The sequence below is a fragment of the Dermochelys coriacea genome, chromosome 17 (assembly GCF_009764565.3).
Source record: "Dermochelys coriacea isolate rDerCor1 chromosome 17, rDerCor1.pri.v4, whole genome shotgun sequence".
Taxonomy (NCBI): Eukaryota; Metazoa; Chordata; order Testudines; family Dermochelyidae; genus Dermochelys; species Dermochelys coriacea.
In genome coordinates, this window is record NC_050084.1 from 20,176,637 (window position 1) to 20,199,773 (window position 23,137).

General features: G+C 43.8%; 1 protein-coding gene across 6 annotated transcripts in view; it reads left to right on the forward strand.

The window, feature by feature from the left end:
* Positions 1-4,115: 4,115 nt before the first annotated feature.
* The window catches only part of TAF15 (TATA-box binding protein associated factor 15), a 31,912-nt gene continuing 12,890 nt past the window's right edge, over positions 4,116-23,137 (forward strand). For 3 of the 6 annotated variants that reach the window (XM_043499450.1, XM_038375772.2, XM_043499451.1), the window contains exons 1-7: positions 4,129-4,279; positions 9,977-10,016; positions 11,537-11,588; positions 11,804-11,894; positions 11,975-12,095; positions 14,631-14,845; positions 16,580-16,694. In XM_043499450.1, the coding sequence (XP_043355385.1) occupies positions 4,270-4,279; positions 9,977-10,016; positions 11,537-11,588; positions 11,804-11,894; positions 11,975-12,095; positions 14,631-14,845; positions 16,580-16,694 (644 nt within the window). In that variant the 5' untranslated portion in view covers positions 4,129-4,269. Of the gene's footprint in view, positions 4,280-9,976; positions 10,017-11,536; positions 11,589-11,803; positions 11,895-11,974; positions 12,096-14,630; positions 14,846-16,579; positions 16,695-23,137 lie in introns of all 6 variants that reach the window. The other 3 variants (XM_038375770.2, XM_043499453.1, XM_043499454.1) reach the window with 3 other exon arrangements.

A 23,137-nucleotide genomic window follows, 5' to 3' on the forward strand; every position in this document is an offset into this window, starting at 1 on the left:
CCTAGTGAGAGAAGGCCCTTACATAGGTAGACTGCAATTTTGATTCTTTGTTTTATAGCCCTGTAACTAGCTAAGTGTAAAAATACACCTAAGTTCTTAAAGTATAGGCCTTTACAGGCAGGCCTGAATATCTGTATTCTAACATCTACAAAGATCAATCTAGGACCAAGAATCCAGATCCAATTTATAATATACAAATAGAGCAATGGCCACATTTTTGACCCAGCCTTAATTGGACTTTCATTTCTTTGCCCACAAGTTTACAAGCGCAAACTACTCAAAGAGAAGTTATCAATGGTTCGCTGTCAAACTGGGGGGATGTCATGGGGTCATGGGGTCATGCAGGGATCTGTCCTGGGGCCGGTACTATTCAATATTTTCATTAATGACTTGGATAATGGAGTGGAGGGTATGCTTATAAAATTTGCAGGTGACACCAAGCTGGGAGGGGTTGCAAGCACTTTGGAGGACAGTATTAGAATTTAAACCAACCTTGACAAATTGGAGTATTGGTTTGAAATAAAGAAGATGCAATTCAATAAAGACAAGCGCAAAATACTACACATTGCGGGGAAAAAGCGAATGTACAACTACAAAATGGGAAATAACTGGCTAGATGTAGTACTGCTGAAAAGGACCTGGGGCTGATAGTGGATCACAAATTGAACACGAGTCAACAGTGAGATGCAGTTGTAAAAAAGGCTAATATCATTCCGGGGTGTATTAATAGGAGTGTCATTTAAGACATGAGAAGTAACTGTCCCACTCTACTCAACACTGATGTGGCCTCAGCTGGAGTACTGTATCCACTTCTGGATGTCGCTTTAAGAAAAGATGTGAACAAATTGGAGAGTCCAGAGGAGAACAACAAAAATGAAAAAAAGTTTCGAAAACCTGACCTTGAGGAATGGCTTTAAAAACTGGCCAAGTTTAGTTTTGAGAAAAAAGACTGGGGGGTCGTGGGGGGACCTAAAAACAGTCTGCAAATACATTAGGGGCATGTTAAGAGGACGGTGATCAATTATTCTCCATGTCCACTGGAGGTCGGAGAAGAGGTAATGGGTTTAATCTGCAGCAAAGGAGATTTAGGTTAGATTTGGTGGTGGTGGTTGGGGAGGTGGTGTTGGAAATTAACCATAAGGGTAGCTAGGCTCTGGAAGAGGCTTCCTGTGGGGGTTGTGGAATCCGAGTTATTGGAGGATTCTAAGAACAGGTTGGACAAACACCTATCAAAGATGGTCTAGGACCCTGCCCCAGTGCAAAGGGCTGAACTAGATGAGCTCTCAAGGCCCCTTCCAGCCCTGCATTGCTGTGATTCTAAACATCACTAGCTGAGACTCCTGGGCAGTCCCAGGGGGAGCCTGGAGGACACAAAGGCCTGGATTGCCACAGGCTGGTGCTACACACCATGCACGCCCATCCCTGCAGGTTAGTGCAGTCAGCTACCCCTTCCCCAGGATAGAGTCTTAGGCCTGGTCTACACTACAAAGCTGGATCGACATTCGCTGTGTTAAGTCGAGTTAATAATGTATGCGTCTACACTTCCGAGTCCCTTCCGCTGACCTACAGGCCTTGTAGAGTTGACTTCTGTACTCCACCTCTGCGTGAGGCGTAGCGCTTCAGTTGACATCCATATATTGACATGGGGATAGTATAGACACTGTGCTGTGTAATTCGAATCAAGTGGCCTCCAGGAGGTGTCCCACAGTGCTCTACTGTGACCACTCTGGAGAGCACTTTCAACTCCACTGAACTTCAGCCTGGTACACAGGAAATAGCCAACCCCCTGTTAATGCCCCGGGAACTTTTGAATTTTCATGTCCCGTTTCATGTCATGTCCATCAGTGTGGAGAGCTCATCAGCACAGCTGATCATGGATGCTCAAGGCCGCAAACATCTCCAGCATGGAGCACCCAGGAGGTGATGGATCTTATTGCTGTGTGGGGAGAAGAGTCTGTGCAGGCAGAGTTCCAATCCTGCAGAAAAAAACATGAACATTTATGCCAAAATCGCGCAGGGCATGGGGGAGAAGGGCTACACTGGGGACACACAGCAGTGCCGTGTGACAATAAAGAAGCTTTCGGCAAGCGTACCAGAAGACTGAACAGTCGCTCTGGTTCTGAGCCACAGATACGTCGCTTCTAGGAGGAGCTGCATGCGATTTTAGGTGGCGACCCCACCACTATGCTCCGTGTATACCTCCCAGGGGCCCCAGGCGACCTCGGGCAACACCGAGGAGGACATTGTTGATGAGGAAGAGGAGGAGGAGGAGAATGCGTGTCAGGCAAGCAGAGGATCCATTTTCCCCAACATCCAAGAACTTTTTTTTAACTCTGGAGCCCATCCCCTCACAGGAGCAATTGTCAGCGGCGTGTGATGCCGGGGATACATGCTTTCATTTTTATTAACTCTTCTGGCATCATTGCGGTGCACAGCATTGCAGCATAAGGACCAGATCTGTACCCAGACGCTTGCAGCATCTGCTTCCTTTCTGCATCTGTTACCCTCAGGAGAGTGATATTGCATACGGTCACCAAGGGGAAACGAGGGAAGGTTTTAAATGCTAGTCCTTAAACCGCAATCAATTCAATAAGTAATCCACCCGTTTGCTGAATTGTGGGTCACACAACCATGCTTTCCTGAGCGTGCCCTGGTCATGTTTGGAAGGGATCACCCCATATTGCAGCCAGCATTTTAAAAAACCAGGGGCGACACTTCCTGTTCGTCTCCCTTCAACCCCAACCAGGTGCTGCTTCTGTAATGATCAAACTATTTGCGGGGCTTTATGCTGGTGCCTGTCCTCAAGCACTATCCTGGTTGCTATGGGAAAGGGGGCTGTGCTGAGATTGGAACCACTGATCCCAAGGATGTCTTAACAAAAGCTGCTGCACAAGATCTTCCGTCCCTGCCTCGTGGCCTTACTTACCATGGCTGCAGCAGCAAACTGACTCTTGCAGTAGCCAGGAGTTCTGCTTACGTTGTGGCTTGCAGGAAAGTGCATTGAGCAGGGGCAGTGGGTATCATAGGCCGGGGGAGGCTGTGCCGCCCCAAACAGCCTACCGTGGCCCCGCCCCCAAGCCAGCGTGCCTCCTGCGGGGACTCGGGGCCGCTGGTGCTGGGCCGCGCACCAGGACTGGGGGCCACCCAGAGCCCCAGGGCTGGGGGCGCGGTGACCATGCTGTCTGGCCACCTGAGCACCAGGGCTGGGGGCGTAACGACTGTGCTGCCCAGCTGCCTGAGCACCAGGACTGGGACCACCTAGGGCTGGGGGGGCACGGCGAGGGAGATCAGGGATGGGGCAGGGGTGTGGGAGGGGCTTAGGGGTGCTGGCTCTGGGCAGCGCTTACCTCAAGCAGCTCCCAGAAGCAGCGGCATGTCCCTCCTCCGGCTCCCACGCGGAGGTGCGGCGAGGGGGCACTGCGCGCTGCCCCGTCTGCAGGCATTACCCCCGCAGATCCCACGGGCTGCAGTTCCCGGCCAATGGGAGCTGCTGAACTGGGATTATAGGAGCTGGAGGGGGGACATGCCATTGCTTCCTGGAGCTGCACGGAACCAGGGCAGGCAGGGAGCCTGCCTTAGCCCCGGCGCGCCACCAACCAGACTTTAAACGGTCAGTGGTACCGATCAGCAGTACTGGCCAGGGTCCCTTTGAGACTTGGCGTTCCGGTCAAAAACCAGACACCTGGCAACCCTAGACATAGGAAAAAAGGTGCGAAAAAGGCTTGGTTTGTTTGCCGTTTATTTCAGGGAGGGAGGGCGGTGGGTGCATCATGGCCGGCTAATGCCATGTTCCATTTCCACCTGTGCAAATGTTTTCGTCTCATGGGGCATTGCAAGCCCAACCCGGCATTGCAAGCCCAACTTAGCCTTGCACTTGGCTCCATGCCCTGGGGGACACCTAGTGAGGATGCACTCTGCCGACGCAATGAGCATAATGGGGACATGCAAAATCCACTTGCTTCAATCGGAGGCTCAATGTCGACTTAACTAGAGTCGACCTAACGGTGTAGTGTAGAGTGGTAGAATCCGCGCCCCCCGCCTTTGCACATTGGTAGAGTTTCACCCACCCTCGCCCCCTCTGAATGGCAACGACTTGGTACATTCCACCCCCCTTCCTCCCCTGTGCAGCCGGGTGGTGGGCGCTGCGCTCGCGGATTGGCGGCGCGCGCCCGCAGTCGGCGCGAGGGTTGGGCGGGGCGCGTGGGGCCGGCGCGGCGCGAGGGCCTTGGCCTCCTTCCCGCGCGCGCCCCCCCGGCAGCGGCGGCCGGGATGGCTTCCGGTAAGTGCCTCGCGCCGCGGGGGCGGGCCCGGCCGCCGCCATGTTGGACTGGCCGCTTCTCCCCCCCCCCCGCCCCCGGGGCCTCATCTTCCCCTCTGGGAAGCCTTGGGGCAGCCCCGCCCCCTCCGTGGGGGGGTTGCCTCTCCCCTGGGGGCAGCGTGGGGGGCAGCCCCACCCCCACCCTGCTGCGTCGGGGGGGTTGCCTCTCCGTGGGGGGCAGCCCCACCCTCACCCCCTCTGCGTCGGGGGGGTTGCCTCTCCCCTGGGGGCAGCGTGGGGGGCAGCCCCACACCCTCTGCGTCGGGGGGGGTTGCCTCTCCCTTGCGGGCAGCCGCACCCCCACCCTGCTGCGTCGGGGGGGTTGCCTCTCCCCTGGGGGCAGCGTGGGGGGCAGCCCCATCCCCATCCCCACTCCCTCTGCGTCGGGGGGGGGTTGCCTCTCCCCTGGGGCAGCCCCATCCCCACCCCCACCCTGCTGCGTCGGGGGGGGGTTGCCTCTCCCCTGGGGCAGCCCCATCCCCACCCCCACCCTGCTGCGTCGGGGGGGGTTGCCTCTCCCCTGGGGCAGCCCCATCCCCACCCCCACCCTGCTGCGTCGGGGGGGGGGGGTTGCCTCTCCCCTGGGGGCAGCCCCACCCCCACCCTGCTGCGTCGGGGGGGGGGTTGCCTCTCCCCTGGGGGCAGCCCCACCCCCACCCTGCTGCGTCGGGGGGGGGGGTTGCCTCTCCCCTGGGGGCAGCCCCACCCCCACCCTGCTGCGTCGGGGGGGGGTTGCCTCTTCCCTGGGGGCAGCCCCACCCCCACCCTGCTGCGTCGGGGGGGGGTTGCCTCTCCCCTGGGGGCAGCCCCACCCCCACCCTGCTGCGTCGGGGGGGGGTTGCCTCTCCCCTGGGGGCAGCCCCACCCCCACCCTGCTGCGTCGGGGGGGTTTGCCTCTCCCCTGGGGGCAGCCCCACCCCCACCCTGCTGCGTCGGGGGGGGTTTGCCTCTCCCCTGGGGGCAGCCCCACCCCCACCCTGCTGCGTCGGGGGGGGGTTGCCTCTCCCCTGGGGGCAGCCCCACCCCCACCCTGCTGCGTCGGGGGGGGTTGCCTCTCCCCTGGGGGCAGCCCCACCCCCACCCTGCTGCGTCGGGGGGGGTTGCCTCTCCCCTGGGGGCAGCCCCACCCCCACCCTGCTGCGTCGGGGGGGGGGTTGCCTCTCCCCTGGGGGCAGCCCCACCCCCACCCTGCTGCGTCGGGGGGGGTTGCCTCTCCCCTGGGGGCAGCCCCACCCCCACCCTGCTGCGTCGGGGGGGGTTGCCTCTCTTTAGGAAGTGTGGACATGGGGCAGCTCCCTGACCCATGGGGGCTCCTGTCTCCCATTCAGTAGGTGGGTGCCCTGTGGTGGTCAGCAGGGGCCCCCTTATGTGCCCTCACTGGGTTAGGGCCCTGGGCACCCTTTGGGGAGTGTTAGTGCAGCACTTGAAGGTGTATGTCCCCGTCGGTGGCCGTGAGGGTGACCCTGGGGGTTGTGTGGTTCCTGGTACCCACTGGAACAGGGAATGGCTCCTGCTTCTAGCTCTGATTGCGGCTGGGTGACCCTGGCATCTCGCTTTCCATAGGCCTGTGGGCCTGCAGGCACCACATAGCCCAAGGGTCTGTTGCCTTTTTCTCACCCCCAGCAGAAAGTTGAGAGAGGGACCTTTACACCCTATACGACGTGATATAAAAAGAGCACCTGCCTCCATGTATTGAGGCTCCTCGTAGATGGGTTGGGGAGTAGAGGCTGTGCTGTCACATCATTAACTGGCACATAATCTCTATGGGGCTTCCTTGAGAACACACCAGTCCCTTTGCATCTGTCAACATTCAAATGTCTTTGACTTCTGGTACTGATATTTTGGGAAAATGTCATGTAGTCACAGGATACATGGTACCTAGAATGGATTGTAGATGGAGGGCTGTGGGGGTGGGGAGACTGTGAAAATAAAAACATTGCTGTTTCTGCTTGTTTATAGAAATGAATCCTATTTTAAGCTCTGCAGCAATGGCAGTTGAGGGAGAACATAGAAGTCCTGTGGTTGCAGGTGCTTCCGAGGGTCAGCCTTACTTTGTCAGGGTTGAGCTGTTACAGTGCTGTCTCAGGCTGTGACATTTTGGATGACAGAGAATGGATAAGAAAGGCATGAGATGCCTTTCATTTTTTATTTATTAGTACTTTTAATCAGAATCATAGAATATCAGGGTTGGAAGGGACCTCAGGAGGTCATCTAGTCCAACCCCCTGCTCAAAGCAGGACCAATCCCCAATTTTTGCCCCAGATCCCTAAATGACCCCCTGAAGGATTGAACTCACAACCCTGGGTTTAGCAGGCCAATGCTCAAGCCACTGAGCTATCCCTCCGCAACTCACAATTCTTCATATAAAAAGATAAAATTTAGAGGCAGAGCTGTCTCGTGCTAATAATTCAAGTAACTTGAATTCAAGAAAAACTGCTGAGGAAGCTGCTTTATTGATAGGCACTGCCTGTGTCCCAGCCAAAGCCCCTGGGGACTTCTTACAGGTTTTTTTAAAAATAGCATATACAGTAACTCCCAAAATAACCATCTAAACTCTCCAAAAATACTCAAAAATATTAGTATCTATTAAGCCTATCAAAATAAACCACATATAAAATTTGTAGACTAATCAGTTAAGTTTATGGAGGATAGGTCCATCAGTGGTTATTAGCCCAGACAGTCAGGGACACAATCCTGTGCTCCAGGTGTCCCTAAAACCTCTGACTGCCAGAAACTGTGACTGGATCACAGGAGATGGGCCATTCAAACTTTCTCTGTTCTGTTCATTCCCTCTGAAGCCTCCGACAACGGCCACTGTCGGAGAGAGGGTACGGGGCTTGATGGATCATTGGTCTGACCCAGTATATCTATTTCTATTTGTGTTCAGTGTAAAAAAAAAGACACAAAACATTAGAAAAAGTATACAAAAATACTTTTCTTTTTTTTTAAAAAAATGTATTCTCTTATCTTACATACTCCTTGTCCAGTTACCCTCAGACTTTTTGGAAAAGTCCCACTTTGGCAGAAGGTCACAAGTGAAAAATTAGGAGGATAAAAGACAAGTTAATAACTTAAAGCTGGCTACATTCTTAACTGATATGGTGCTCTTTGGTTCAGTGCTTCAGTTCATTTTGAAACTGATATCTCATGCAAGCTGTTAGACATTCAAGTTAAAAATTTATTAAAAATACCTTTACCTGTTTAATAGTAACCTCTATTAAATCATTAAAACTAAAAAAATTTAAAATTGAATTAATATTCACCTTTATAGTGGTTTTTTCCCTTTTGCATTTGTCAGCTTGGAGAGGGGAAAAAAAACAAACGTGAATTTCACTCTGTTTTAGGTCACAGTTTCAGAAGGGTAGTGGTGTTAGTCTGTATCAGCAAAAACAACGAGGAGTCCTTGTGGCACCTTAGAGACTAACCAATTTATTTGGGCATAAGCTTTCATGGGCTATAACCCACTTCATCAGATGCATGGAGTGGAAAATACAGTAGGCAGGTATAAATATGCAGCACATGAAAAGATGCGAGTTGCCTTACCAAGGGGGGGGGGTCAGTGCTAACGAGGCCAATTCAATTAGGGTGGATGTGGCCCATTCACAACAGTTGACAAGAAGGTGTGAGTATCAACAGAGGGGAAAATTATTTTTTGTTGTGACCCAGCCACTCCCAGTCTTTATTCAGGCCTAACTTGATGGTGTCAAAACTCGACAAAGTTAATAGTGGAATGTGAAAGTAGGCTTGGCTGTGTAGGACGATATAAATAGTTGTTGTTGTTGTTTTTTTAATATACACAGAAACCATAGATATGTTCTAATTTTTCATTTCTGGAGACTTAAATTTGGATTGGATTGCAAGTGAATTGAGGAAGTACTTAAATAAAGTAATTACACAAATTGTTAGAATTTTAGTTGTGACTGATAGTGTAGTTTCTAAAGGGACTAAAGTTGGCATGGCAATGGGTAAGTGACCACTGGAACATATGTAGATGACTTGTAAAGTTCAGTCTCTAACTCAGTGGTGGGCAACCTGTGGGCCGCATGCGGCCCATCAGGGTAATCTGATTGCGGGTGGCAAGACATTTTGCTGATGTTGACCGTGCGCAGGCACGGCCCCCCGCAGCTCCCGGTGGCCGCAGTTCACCATTGACCACCACTGCTCTAACAGATATCATTTCACCAGGTCTATCAAAAGTTTTTGACATTTACACATTGTAAATGGTATCAGCCATTAAAATGTAAAAAGCCAAGGAAATCCACCTTTATCCATAACTGTTGTAGAGGAATATAGTAGGCCTAATCTATCAGGGAAAGGCAATTCACACTTCAGAATATTAAATTCCTGATACCTAGGCAAATGGGCATGGTCACCCTAATGTTGCTCTCTGATAGCTTTTAAAGTCTACATTCGTAGACCTGATGTGGTAATAGTATATTCTGGGGAGCTTCAGGTGCAGAGTTTGCTGCTCAGGGTCCTTATTAAGATGTCTTACAAAGTACAGGTTTAACTTGATCTTAATTACCGTGGTTCTGAGATTTTTCTCTCAAAATCCACATTCTTTTCACGTGCTTGTGTTGTCTGAATCTGTTTGCCTGCGATCAGAAAGATTCCATCATTTGTAAGTAGAGTAGTAAAGTCTTGACCTTTGTTCGGACAACTTGCATCCTTTGTAAATGAACAACCAAAACTGGGGTTTCTATCTGGCTTGTGCTGTTGATTATAATTTTCCTGCCACTGCCAAAAGGCAGGGAAATGTCATGGGGGAGAGTGCGGGGGTCTTTCTTTCCACTAATGCTCCCCCAAATTTCACGTTACCCTCTGCTCCTTTGCCAAGAAAAGCTCTCTAACATAACCCATTGTCTTAAAATGGACATCAGATAAAACTGACAGATTTGGCTTTGTCTGATTATTTTAAGATGTTTATGATGTACTCTTAATTGATAATGGTATTTCGTTCTCTAGCCATCAGAGGGTATCCGTTATTAGTCATGCAATCCTTGAGACTTAAAGTGGTGTCATCAAAGTAAATCTGTATTTCAAAACGCAAGGTGAAAGTAGTTACGAGTACTGCACTTGCCTGAGTCCCACTCTTAGGTCTGTTGTTTTACAAACAGATTTTAAAAGATTTTCTCTCACCTGTTTTCTCTTGCAGACAAAAGGGGAAACAGGCTGACTATACAAGGAAAATACTAAACTGATAAATACTGTACAATGCACAAAATAACCTGAGAAAATAATTTTTTCTCTGTTTCATTTACAATAATTTTAGGAGCTACTTCTGAAAGTAATAGATAAAAAGATTTTCAAAGAAATGTCTTTGTTTTTAAACTTGATGTCCTTTAATGACTTCAGTTTGACACATTGCTGTTTTGGTGACTGTCCCTTTTTACTACTCTAAAAACTGTGTAATAAACATATCATGCATACATAGGTTGACTTTTTTTATGTAAAACTCATTTCTTTGAATTCATTGAAAATCTGTAAATGACTTAGAAGAAATTCTGGATTAACTGTTAACTTCTGCCTTGACTCTATTTACGAGACTTTTTCTTGTCAGTCCTTACCTAAGTACTCTAGAGTTGAGGTCTCGTTTGGGTGAATCAGAAGTGCTCCGTGCTTCTTACTAAAAATATCTTTTTTTTTTTTTTTTAATAGATTCTGGAAATTGCAGTCAATCTGGGGGCCAGCAGCAGAGGTATGTATGACATAACATACGAAGTACTTTTGAAAGTGTGTGTGGATGATGCCTTAAATATACTCAAGTATTTTTTTCTTTTTGTTACATTCTTAAGGTGTTTGTGGGGTAGTCAGAGATATGGTAAGTAGTAAGACTTTGGTCAAAATAGGTGGTCAGAAGTGTCAAGTAAGGTAAATGTTCTTCCCACAACTAGTTGAAAGAACTTAAAACCTACCTTTGGGCTCCCTGAAATTGATAAATTCATCGCTAAGAATGTTTAAAAGCTGATTCATAAAATAGCCACAGGTGTTTTCCATGTGACAATCTATCCCATTTATTTTAAATTCACAGGGCTGCTTCACAATCACTTGTATGTGTTTTGTTATTGGACAAGTCGCTCTTAAGCTCTTTCGTTCCCAGAATGCCTCTTCTAACCAATTGTAGGGATTTGGCTCTGTGCTGCACATAGAATGTAAATACAGTAGCTGGTTTGTGTGTTATAACTCTAAAATCCCAGTTCTACAATTGGATCTACACAGGCAGACCTTTATGCCCATACACAGTTCCAGAGAATTTTCTGGGGCTCTCCCCATGGAGATCCAATAGCAGGATATCAGCGTGAATCTGGTTTTCACCATGAGAAATTGATATTTAAAAGTGTTGTATTGAAATAGGAAAAATGGACTACAACTGGGTTTATGCACGTTTGCAGAAATTACATTAATTCTGGAATCTACTCAGTATTACAATAATCTGAATTGTGAAAAAGATATTATCGATAATAGTATTCCTTTACAAAAATATTAAAATCCTGGATATACCTGACTGTTTTAGTGAAAGTATCTACAGTACGTGTGTGTACATTAACACATGGTTAAATAGGTCATAGTGATGTATGTTATACACAGCTGAATAGTACCTTATTTTAGTTCATAACTTTTCTGTGAAGTTCGTGATGGATTCAGTAAAATGGGACAATATCAAGTAAATGTAGTCTGAAGCTGGTGCAGTTTTTCATGAGGATAAACTACGGTATTGTTAGACTCCTCAGCAAATTATCAGAGGAACAGTAATTGATTAAAAGGCAACTGACTTAAAATCTGTTAGTATGCTTTTTGTGTTTTTTTTGTATTTGACCTTTTTAAGTGTTCTTTAATTTTGAATCATTTGGATTCATATAAGATTCATTTTTATTATATGATATTCTGGAAAATTACATAAAGGCTCAGCTCCTATACCCTAAAATCTATACTTGAAACAGAATTTGAGTTTAAATTCTCCAGCTTTTGTCTACCAAATCTTTCATTTTAGTCATTCATTATTTTATCTCTGCATTTCTAATCTGTTTATCACTGTAGGCACATAGGTTAAATGCATAAATGACAAATACTTAAATTAGAAATATTCCCAAATCACAGTAAGTACAAGAAACTTGCAGTGTACATAACATAGTTTACTATATACTTTTCCTTATACTATGTATTTTATTTTATCTAATACTTGATTCAAGTTTATTTGAAAAATTCTATATTTTACAGCTATTCATCATATGGCAGTCAAGGCAATCAAAATTATGGACAAGCACCACAGGTAGGTTGAAATACAATTTGTGCTTCTCAATTTTTTTTTTTTTCTCCTGAGTAAGAGATGTTTGTTGGGTTGACTTGTCTGCATTAAGAAATAGCCCAATTTCAGTCATCAGTGGAATAGAGCTGCATTGATGCAGGCCTCCAGTCTAGACAAGGAAAGACATTATTTCCTCTAGTGGATCTTACCTCTGCTTGAAATCTTTCTCTAAATTACAGGGTTATTCTGGCTATGGGCAGAGTGGGGAGAGTTCTTCTTATGGACAGAACTATGGAAGTTATCAAGAAAACTATGGACAAAGTCAAACAGGTTGGCTAGCTTGCTGAATTTACTGTCTAGTAAAAATTCAGGGTTTGATTATGTAAAAAATTCCCCCATTCAATTTTCAGGTAATGGACAAACTTCACAACAAGGATATGGTGGAGGATCTGGTTATGAAAATAAGAATCAGAGCTCATATGGCCAACAGTCTTATGGCAATCAGGAGCAACAAAAAGAATCATTTGGAGGGTAAGGAAATAAAGTTAACCATGTAAGTTTCAAGCACAGTCTGCCAGAGATACCTTGTTAAGTAGCTATATTAGGAAACTTATTAGAGCAACCTTTAAGAACATCCTCCAACTCCCAGCTCTGGAAACTTTTAAATGGAAATGTAATTTTCTGATAAATGGGTTAAACAGTCATACTAGCAATTGTCTGTTCTTCTAACAATTCTCTGTCCTGATTTTTGTGGCTTCCTTATTGCTTATATTGTTGACATCATGGATAATGTTTAATTTAAACTAAAGGTTTTTTTACCAATACAATATGATCTAAATACTCTAAATAGAACATCAATAGACATTTGAGGTATTTGACTTTCTTAAGAGCCACCTACTTTCACTGTAAGATACTTTGCACGACTCCTCTAGAGAGGAGCTGAAAGGAGTCAGTAATCTTATAAAAAGAAAAGGAGTACTTGTGGCACCTTAGAGACTAACAAATTTATTTGAGCATAAGCCTTCGTGAGCTACAGCTCACTTCAGTGGAAAATACAATGGGGAGATATATATACACGCACAGAGAACATGAAACAATGGGTATTACCATACACACTGTAAGAAGAGTGATCACTTAAGATAAGCTATTACTAGCAGGTAGGGAGGGTGGGGGGAAGGAAGAAAACCTTTTGTGGTGATAGTCAAGGTGGCCATTTCCAGCAGCTGACAAGAACGTCTGAAGAACGGGGGGGGGGGGGGGTGTAAGACTAACATGGGGAAAAAGTTTTACTTTGTGTAATGACCCATCCACTCCCAGTCTCTATTCAAGTGGAGTTATTTGACAACTGAAGACTTTAAATACCAATTGCCTGCTGTTTTTTCCTGTTCAGGCAGGCTTGATTTTAGGAATAAGGGAGGGAAAGCAAACTACAGTAGGGGTCTGTTTGTCTCAACGGCAGGAAGCTTTAGCAATCATGAAGTGGATAAAGACCATCTTTTTGTTGTTGTTTAACTACTATTTATTTATTTATTTAGGAAGTTTTAACAGGTTTACAAATCTTTCACATGTAAATATCAGAAACAAAATAATTAAAGCTGACCTTTTGTTTAAGGAGACACTATACAAATAATATACTCCTTAGAGCTCTTTGGTTACCAGGGTGTTGCCATATTACAGTGAGCATCATAACACCATTCAAACCTGCTTGAACATGTTGTTTCTAGTGATTTTTTTTATTAAAGTGATTACACATATTTAAAAAATCAGGCATGTCTGTCAAATATAAATTTTCCAAAAAAATTAGACCAATGTGCTGTTTTCTGTACTGAATAGTCCCAGTCTTTAAATTTCTCTGGTTCATGATGTGGGTTAAGAGCTAGATTATTTGTAATTGGCGTAGTTGGTAAGGGAAAAGAACTTCTCTCTAGTTCTATCCCAAACTCATAGAGAAGCCTTTGCTAAAGGATCTGTGTACATTTCTGGAGGGTGTGAACTTTTTATTAATCTATGGTAGCCTAGCAGTATTTACACTGCCACAATTTTTTTTTCTTCAGTAAAGACCCACTGTTGGCTGGGTTAGAGCCCTCTAATCTGCTACTGCTTTGAGCTGGCTGCTTAACGGATCTGTACACGGTATCTGCACTCACTCTTGGTCTTTTCTTATTCTGTATAAATTCTAACATCATCCGTGGTATTTCTGCTAAAGTTACATCTGGAATGACTACAAGAAAATTTTGAAAGAAGAAAGAGATCCCTTGGCAAAATACTCATTTTGACTGTGGCTCTTCTCCCCAACTAAGGAATTGCATACTGTCCCCAGTACTCAAGATCTTTTCATTTGCTGAAATAGTGGTTTGACATTTAAATGTTGCGCTCTTCTAGGGTATTTGAGATTTGAATCCCTAGGTATCTTATTCAATTTGTTTCCCGTTTGTACCCAGATGTTTTGTGGAAGAATGACTTTTCAGAGTTTGGGAAATTTATAGCTATAACTTCATATCTGATATGATTTACTTTGTCTTTCTTTGGGAAAAATCTGGATTCCATCTTCTTATCCCAAATAGCATGGAGGACCAAATTCATCCTTTGTGTAACTCTTTTGATTTTCTTGGAGTTACTCTAAGGCTGATTGTGGTCCAGGATCGTGGTGGAAGTAGGTGTAAACCAGGAGGAACAGTCCTTGCATTAGCTGTCTGGATTTTCACTATGATTGCTAACATCATCAATAGAAAACAGAACAAAACCCATGTTTCCTAGGGTGGTGGTAGCATTTTCTATTGGTTTGTTTCTGCTGTTAAACAGATGATGTGATGATAATACACACGTTTCTGCTCCCCTGCATCTGAAGCCACACGTAACCAAGTCGAACAGTATGATATTTCTGTATAAATAAAGGTGGTGGTTTTGTGGTTTTTGTATTTTGTTTTTGAGTCCTGAAGGAAATCAAGACTAGGAAGTCTGATCAGAATCATTATGCATTTTTAGCCATTATTCTGCTCTCTATACTGGGAATATAAACTCTGTTTACTGTCTAATAATTAAATTATTATTCCTCTTTATTTTCAGTGGAAGAGCCTCTTCATATGAACCCAAGTCAAGCTATGACCAGCAGTCGAGCTATGGTCAGCAGCAAGGATCATATGACCAACAGTCCGACTATGGCCAGCAGCAGGGCTCATATGACCAGCAGTCAAGCTATGATCAGCAACAAGGTTCATATGGTCAGCATCAGAAATCCTATCAATCACAGCAAAAGGAAAGCTACAGTCACAACATGCAAGGTAGAGCGTGCAGAATGAGTATAGCAATCTTTAGCCAAGTTAAATTGAAGAACTTTGTTCTGTTTTGTGTTATGAAACGTTCTGGGTTTCTGCATACAGATTATTATTTGGGGGAGATGGAAAGCATTGAAAGCCTTTTTCTCCAATTTGGTGAGTGTTTGTTTCTTGTAGAATGATGGAGATAGAGAACTCTTACTAACTACACATGACTTGGTGGGGTCAAAAATTGTGTCCACATCTATGCGTGAGTGTTCTGATCCCTGAAACTTTTTTTACCTTTTTCTTCCTTATGTGTGGGAAGAAAGGTTTTCACTTTAGATTTGAGGGTGGGTGTCCTGATCAACACTAATGTTCTAAGAATCTTCATCCCAAGCCTTCAGCTTCCTTAGTTAAATTAAACAATATCAGGTGCTTGGCATGCCCTTTTTCAGCCCCCTTGTTGTTTCTTTCATTTGGAGTGTTTATATTTTTAAGAGGAGGGAGGGAAGTGAATGCCTCTATAAAGGGTGAGTCCCACTAGAAAGGCTTTCCATCCTTTCCAATGTCTAGGAGCACAGTCGCCTTTTGAGGGGGAAAAATGAAGATATTAGAGATATTGCAAATTTGCTGCCCTGTGTCACTTCCTTGTGAAGACTGGCTGGATGTGGAGGTCTGGCTGTGTGCATAGGAGATCAAAGCTCTGTACAGGGAGTTGACAGACAGATGAAATGACTTTCCTTGCATGTAACGAATGTTTCTTGTCCCTCCTCTCCTTAAAGTATGTTTGAAAAGAAGAGAGGATCTCTGAAAGGGAGCTGAGTCCTTTGGGCAGAATCTATGAGAAGGAAGCTGCTCCTATTGAAGTTCTGCCACTTTGTCAAAGCTGCTAAGGAAAAGGAGCCTGTAGTTTCCTGAGGCTTTTGCTCCCTCTGTTTACTCTCTCCCATCAGCTTGCAGCAGCTTAGTTACATCCTTTTGCCCTGGTGGCTATCACTGCAGGGTCTCTTCTTTACTACACTCTTTTCCAGACTAGATACAAGTGGGGAATGAAGCAAGATGACGAGTCTGAAGCAGCATGCAGGGAGGAGGAGAATAAGAGACTTTGCAGCTGCATGCGGAGTAAAGGCAGAAAAAGTGGGAGACTTGACGGGGGGGAAAGGCTTTCTCTCTCCTTCAGTGGTATCGTGGAAGTTGCAGGGCCAGAGCTGACTATCACTGTTTCCATATTCCAGGGCTTTGTGGTCTTATTTGCCTGCCTGTATTGGAGAGTTACTGGGAAGTGGAGGGAAGAAATATCTCTCTATGCACAGGAGCTAGGCACCTTGGAATCTGTCTTTACCTCCCTGGACTGTGGTCTGATCTGCTTTACTTATCTATCACAGCACCAATGTCTCAGCTTCTGTCTTGACAAACAAGTGATGTGAAGATTAAAACTTAGTCTTTAACCAAACTATTTACATGTCTGTCTTTTTCAGGGTAGGAGAAATTCAGCTGGGATTTTAGGTGCTATGGATTTATTTTCTGCAAAATGTGATGTACCAGAATATGGTGGTATCCACATTCTAAGGAATATCACGTCCCATAGTAATCTAGGAAGATAAATCAGAACTTGATTTAGGCCTTGTGATTGTGTGGAAAAGATACAAGAAAAGAGCTTAAAACATGAAAGTCTTATTTATTTTTAACTGGAAAATTTAAGCAATGGGTTTAGTATAAACTTGAAATTCAATTTACACATACTTTGTGGTTCTCTAGATGGTCGACGTGAAAAGAGTAGGTATGGAGAAGATAATAGAGGATACAGCGGCTCACAGGGAGGAGGTAGAGGGGGATATGAAATGGATGGAAGAGGTCATATGTCTGGATTAACGTAAGTGATCTAATCCCAATATCTGCAAATGTATTTGTAATATCTTGCTACTTAGTTGCTTTGGTTTCAATGTTTAAGATAACACAATTCAGATCTTTGAGCACAGAAAACAGAAGATAGTTGCTTCCTAAAATTACACTGATCGGCCTGCACTGAAATACCAAAGATTTAGCCCAGGGAACATTACTTATATTGGAATAGGACAAGACTTAGAGTGATGATCATAAAGATACTTGGCTATATTTTATATCTAATGGCTGTGATACAAAGCTTCTCAAAGAGACCACTCTTTGACATCAAGTATTTTACATGCTGTAAACCAAGATTCTTTCTAGATGTCTTTTAAAAAAAAAAAAAAAAAAAAAAAGGCCGGCTAAAAAATAGAATTTAGAGGGGTTAATGGCAGATAACCCTCTGGCAGGAAAGCATTTTCTGTATATGATGACTTATTATTATAATATTACCAAGTCTTGTATAGTGCTTTATATCAATAGATTTCAGTGTGCTTTACAAAGAAGGCCAGTATTATTATTAGATGATATGCAAGGTTTGGCTAATGTCTTTAATAAAGCAGAAAGACTAGGATTACTTGATCTTGACTACTTTTTTCCCCCAATATTTCCTTTGAAGTAGTGACTGAATAAACAAACATGAACCTGAAGGAATTCGACAGCTTAGCTACATTTTTCTGTCACTGTTTTAGCTATAAAACTAAAACAATGATGGCCTTCTAATTCAGTTTATTTGCCTTTACTAGATGTCAGGTTTTTATACTTACTGTAAATGTTTCTACAGCTGACTTAGGCCGTGATCCTACAAAGACAGACTTATGAACATGCTTAACTGTATATATGTATAGCGTTCATGCATGTGCATGAGTTTGCAGGATTGGGGGCCTTTGTTTTAAAATCCATTTAAACTGCCCAAACTACATATAAAGTTAGCAAAGATGCAAAGAAACTGTTAATTTATACCCGCTACTTACGGTTCTGAGTGCAATTCTACTGATGTAAAGCAATACAGCGTCAACTAGAAATTAAATCTACCAGCAACCCAAGCACTGTTGTTTATTAACACCGCCATTCCACTGCCACATGGGGCTGCTTTGGGTTAGTGCTAGATCCGCTGAGGTGGAATGAGAAGTAGATCATATTGTTTGTGGGGAGCCGTCGAGGTTTAAGTAAAATAACCATGTCTCATAATGTTGTAGGACTGCCTTTCACATGCAAATATGGTTTTTCTCTGAATGGATATTTTGTAGAATACTTTCCATAGATTCTCTTGTAATATTAGACTGTTAGTGCTCACTTTTATATTATGAAAATGATTGTTTTTCATAGTTGAAATAAAAATGAGATCATGTTATTTAACCTGGTTATAACATGGTTTACTCTGATCCCATCCATATAGGAGTGTCCAAATAATGTTCTACATTATTCTTCATTGTAACCAGTTCGATAGTGTATATGGATCTTGAATATTTTGACTTGGTATATGGTATCAAAGTTACTAGAAACTCATTTTAGATGGAACTTAGAAGTGAGCGAACTCTATGCTCCTTTATAATTGGCAGCTTTTGTATAGTGTAAGTTTCACAGGCAGCAAAACCTCTTCAGATGTTCAATTTCAATTAGAATTGAGGTTTTTAAGAATATTGTAGCTGCGTCATTGTGGGTAAGGGTCTCTTATAACTCCCATGATAGATTTTTTGTCTTTGTAGTTGAGCCTCTTTTAGCGAAGAAATTTTAAAGTAAGCTTTCAAAAGACATACAACTGGTGGACAGTGTCCATTCAAAACAAACTTAGTGTGTTTTGCAAGGTGGTGGAACAGAAGCCAGGAAAATACATAAATAATCACTCGCGCATTACTGTTGTTTCAACAGATGTGTAAATAATCATGTTGGCATGTAAATATAGTTGATCCCATTGCTTGATATCCACTTTCAGGAAAGGAAAAGAGTGTGGATGAGGGTTGAAAAATGTGAAGGAATGTATTAGTGGGAGGGGAATGGAGCCATTTTTAATTATTCTGTTTTCCTCTGTTCAGCACAGTACAGTGATGGTGTTTAAGCTTAATGACTCAAACTAAAATATGTCCTAGAATTTTTCAGCCTAGATGCAGTTGTCTTCTATTTTGATTTAAGGTTTCTACTCCTAAAAGTCAATTTTACTCCACATTCAAACACTTCTTGAACAAGTTCTAACAAAAGCTTGAATTGTTTGCAATCACAAAATAATGTGATGGAAGGAGAACAACTTTACTAAGGTAACAGATCCCTGCTTTTAGTCCTGAGAACAATATTTGTCCCCCCTTCCCCCCCCCCCCCAAAAAAGGCAGCCTAAATCTAAAAGCAACTTGTGCACATATGCTGAGGCTACTTCTGATGGTTATTTGTTACACAGTGTTTGACTGTGGTAGTGTTTTGCATGGTAACACTTAAATGCGATATTTCCTGTAATATCAGGAAGTATTTAACTCTAAAGGCTTGTCTAAACACAGTTTTTGTACTGCTATAACGATATAGGTTTAAACATTTGCAGTTAGTGGTCTAAAAAAAAGTTAGACCAGCCCTTAGGTTGCACTAAACGTTTCCAACTTAAAAATTTAAATACATTTCTTTAATGATGCTGTAACATTTGTCTGAAGTGCCTTCTTTGCACTTTTCCTGGATGTTGCATGAAATCATTAGCTAATCTGAGACTACAATGGATGAATGTCCTTTGCATATTAGCTGTTCATAAAGATGTTATAGCTCCCCGATGGTAACAGTGACAAGCGGGTGGTCCAGCCATGGGTGTTCTTACCACTTAGTCCAGGTCTGAATTTTTCGTTCAGGGTATAGTCAAGGTCCAGGCTTCAGAGAAAATAATAAAAAGTAATAATGATGCTAAATAATAAGATTTTTGGGTCTGTTCAAAAGGGTCTTGCGGTCCAGCTTTGGCCCATGGTCCACCCGTTGACTACCCCAACTTAGTCTAACTCTACTGTGAGCCATGATGAGCAACAGAATCGTTAAAATGCCAGCAACAGTTAGTGCCTATGCTGGCACTGCCCTGACTTTCTTTGCTAGCATTTTTTTTAACAAGGGAGGATTGCTAGGTGTGGAGTCATATCTGTATTTGTGCAATTCCAGGCTTTTGTGTGGGACAAAACCAAATTATTGTTCTTAAACAATTTTTGAGAGTTTGTTTCCATAAGCATTTTGGACAAAAGTAGCTGAAAATATAGATGCTTCTTAAAATGTGTAATGTTGTCCTGACACTGAATGAATGAATGAATTGCTTTCAAGATAATGTGCAGAGATTCCCAAAAATGTACCTTACTTAATGCCTACATCATTCAGCTCACTTCCTGTGCCATGTGCAGAGTCGTGCAGCTTTGGGGGAAAGAGCTTTCTGTGAAAATTGCTGCTCAAATCCAGTAAGCCATATTCAAATTCAGTAGTTCTTAACTTTCTTCTGCCCCAAATGCTCGCATCGTGGTAAGTAACCCGTGGTCTGATGATTGCTTTTTTATTTTTAAAAATGGTTTTGAGCTGGATCTCTTGGAACTCTAGATGCAAAATAACAATCCATCCAAACTTTCATTTTTGTTGTTTTTTAAAATAGACTGCTGAGATCCTTTGTGCCAGACTTTAGCTAAGAACAAATATTAAATCTATACTATAAAACCATTAAAAAAAAAAAAAAAGTTTACAACTGAAACCAAACAAAACCATCGACTGTCACTTGAGATGCACTGATTTTAGGGAAGAGGTCATGCTGGCACTTGCGTAGTAATTGTTCTATATTCCCTTTCCTCTCTCCTCCACCCATTCTGTACTCTTACGGTTAGAACACAGCTCTAGGACTGAGGAGTCCTGAGTTCTGTTCTTGACTCTGCCTCCAGCTTGTTTTTCTTCTTTGAGCCAATCACTGTTCCTCTCTGGAAAATAGAGAATGTCTCTCTCAGGCTGTTGTGGTACTTAATCCTTTTCTTCAAAATGTCTTGAGCCCATTAGATGAAAGGTGCTATGGAAAAGTGGGGGGGAGGGGGACCTAAAATCCAGAAAGTCACTCAATTAGTGACACTGCACTCTGTCAATGGAGCAACCATAATTGTTCTGTCCCCTTGTATCAGAATCTGTGGACTCAATGGGTGAAGTTCTGCCTTCAGATTACACTGAAAATTGGGCTACACCGATGCAGCTTCTTGTGCAACGTAAAACAGAATTTGTTCCACTCAGTCATTGAGTTATCACACTGCTAAACATAGGATTTTCTTGGTTGTGTGTGATTAAATCTAAACCTGATTTTAACTTTATTATATTACAAGTGAAAATTATGCATTGCTGCATATTTGTTATATTTAGCTCCTTTGTGTGGGGACTGAGCCTAATCTAATATCAAGAAATTGTAGTACAGCCAAAGTGTCTTGTATTATCATGCCATTAGTGTTTAGAATTAATATTGCATTATTAGGTTTCTGTACGTTCATGTTAGGCTTTACAGAGTTTGGAAGAAAATAAACAGGGACACAGGTTTATGGAGTTCAGTGAAAAAATAACTGTTTGTATGGAACTTCATTAGAAAACAATAGTGATTTCTCATCTCTTTGTATCCACATTACACTTCCAAGTAGGTCACCTCCTGCAGCTGTTTCTTTATACTAGCACAAATTTAAAATACTTTGATAGAAGTAAAATCCATAGTTAGCAGAATCTGTCTTTATTGCTGTGCTAAATAGTCAGTTCTCATTTCATTTATATTTAGAAAGCTATGTCCTTGCATGTAACTCCCATTGTACTCAATGAGAAGTCTAGGTGCATATTGGAGGGAAGAATTTGGCCTTTGGTTTTTAATGCCACTTGTTCCGATATCTGCAGCTTTTTTCTCTTTATGGCTTGAAGTCCTCTAAAGACAATACAAGTATGCATCATTGATAAAAAGGGAGTAGTAAAGCTATTTGAAGAATTTTAGCTGAAAGATGCTGCTTGCTTCAACCATGATCTTGGGAACACTGGTGATACCTGTACTCCTAAGATTCTAGCAGCTGTTATTCCTGATGTGACAGATTTGATCACAGAGACACCTTGGGACTGTCAACTGATGTGCTGAAATTACCTCTGAGCCCAGTTTCCCTGCCAGCCTGGGACTTCCAGAACCCTGCCTGGTTGAGCCAGACACACTAGCCTGGTGCAACACAGACCCAGGGTCTGGGCCATGCCCCCAAAGCTGCAAAGTTAACTGAAAAAAACTCAGCAGGTTTCCTGTCTCCAGCACCCAGACACCCAGTTCCCAATGGGATCCAAACCCCAAATAAATCTGTTTTACTCAGTTTAAAGCTTATATAGGGTAAATTTGTAAATTGTTCACCCTCTGTCACTGATAGAGAGATATGCACAGCTGTTTGCTCCCCCAGCAGTAATCACTTACTTTGGGTTTATTAATAAACAAAAGTGATATTAAGTATAAAAATAGGATTTAAATGGTTTCAAGTAATAACAGACCAAAGTAAGTCACAAAGAGAAAACAAAACACACAAGTCTAAGCCTAATACATTCAAAAACTGATTACAGGTAATATCTCACCCTCAAAGACGTTCCAATAAGCTTCTGTCACAGACTAGACTCCTTCCTAGTCTGGGCCCAATCCTTTCACCTGGTGCAGTCGTTGTTAGTTCCAGCAGACATTTCAGGTGGTAAGCAGGGGTTTTCTCATGACTGGCAGCCCACTTTGGCAGCCTGCTCCACCCCCTTTTATAGCTCTGGCACAAGGCGGGAATCTTTTCTCTCTGGGTCTCCACCCCTCTCAGGGCTGGATTAACCTTTTGTGGGCCCCCCTTAGAGTCAATGGAGCATGGTGCGGGGGGGGGGGTTGTTCCCTGGAGCGAGGGGCCAGCAAGGGGCAATGGGGCATGGCATGTCGGTGGCGGCCCCACTCCGCCCAGCCCAGTGCGAGGGCACTGTTTAGAAACAGGCAGTTGCCAGATGCACAGTGGACCACCCGGCCCTGTGCTGCCAGCATGCCCCCTTCCCCTCAGGGATGGGCCTATGCCGTGCCACACAGCCCCCCCTGCCGAACACCAAAATACACCCTCCCCATCCCCCGGATTCCCTATGGCCAGAGCATCTCCCCTAACCCGGGGGCTCAGGGCACAGTGCAAGCAGAGCAGGCCAGGGCCCCTTCTGAGTATGAGCCCAGCTCCATGACGCTACTGCTCCTCCTTGTAAATGGAAAAGTACCAGATTTAAGATGGATTTCATTATCAGTGACATGGTCACATGTCACTGTAAGACCCTAGTCTCTATTCTTCCTTGGTTGGCCCACACATACACAGGAAGGCTTGCAGATAAATAAACCATTTACAACCAATTGTCCTTAGTCAGTGGGAGCCATCAAGGTTCTAAACCACCATTAATGGCCCACACTTTGCATATTACAGTAGGATCTCAGAGTTATAC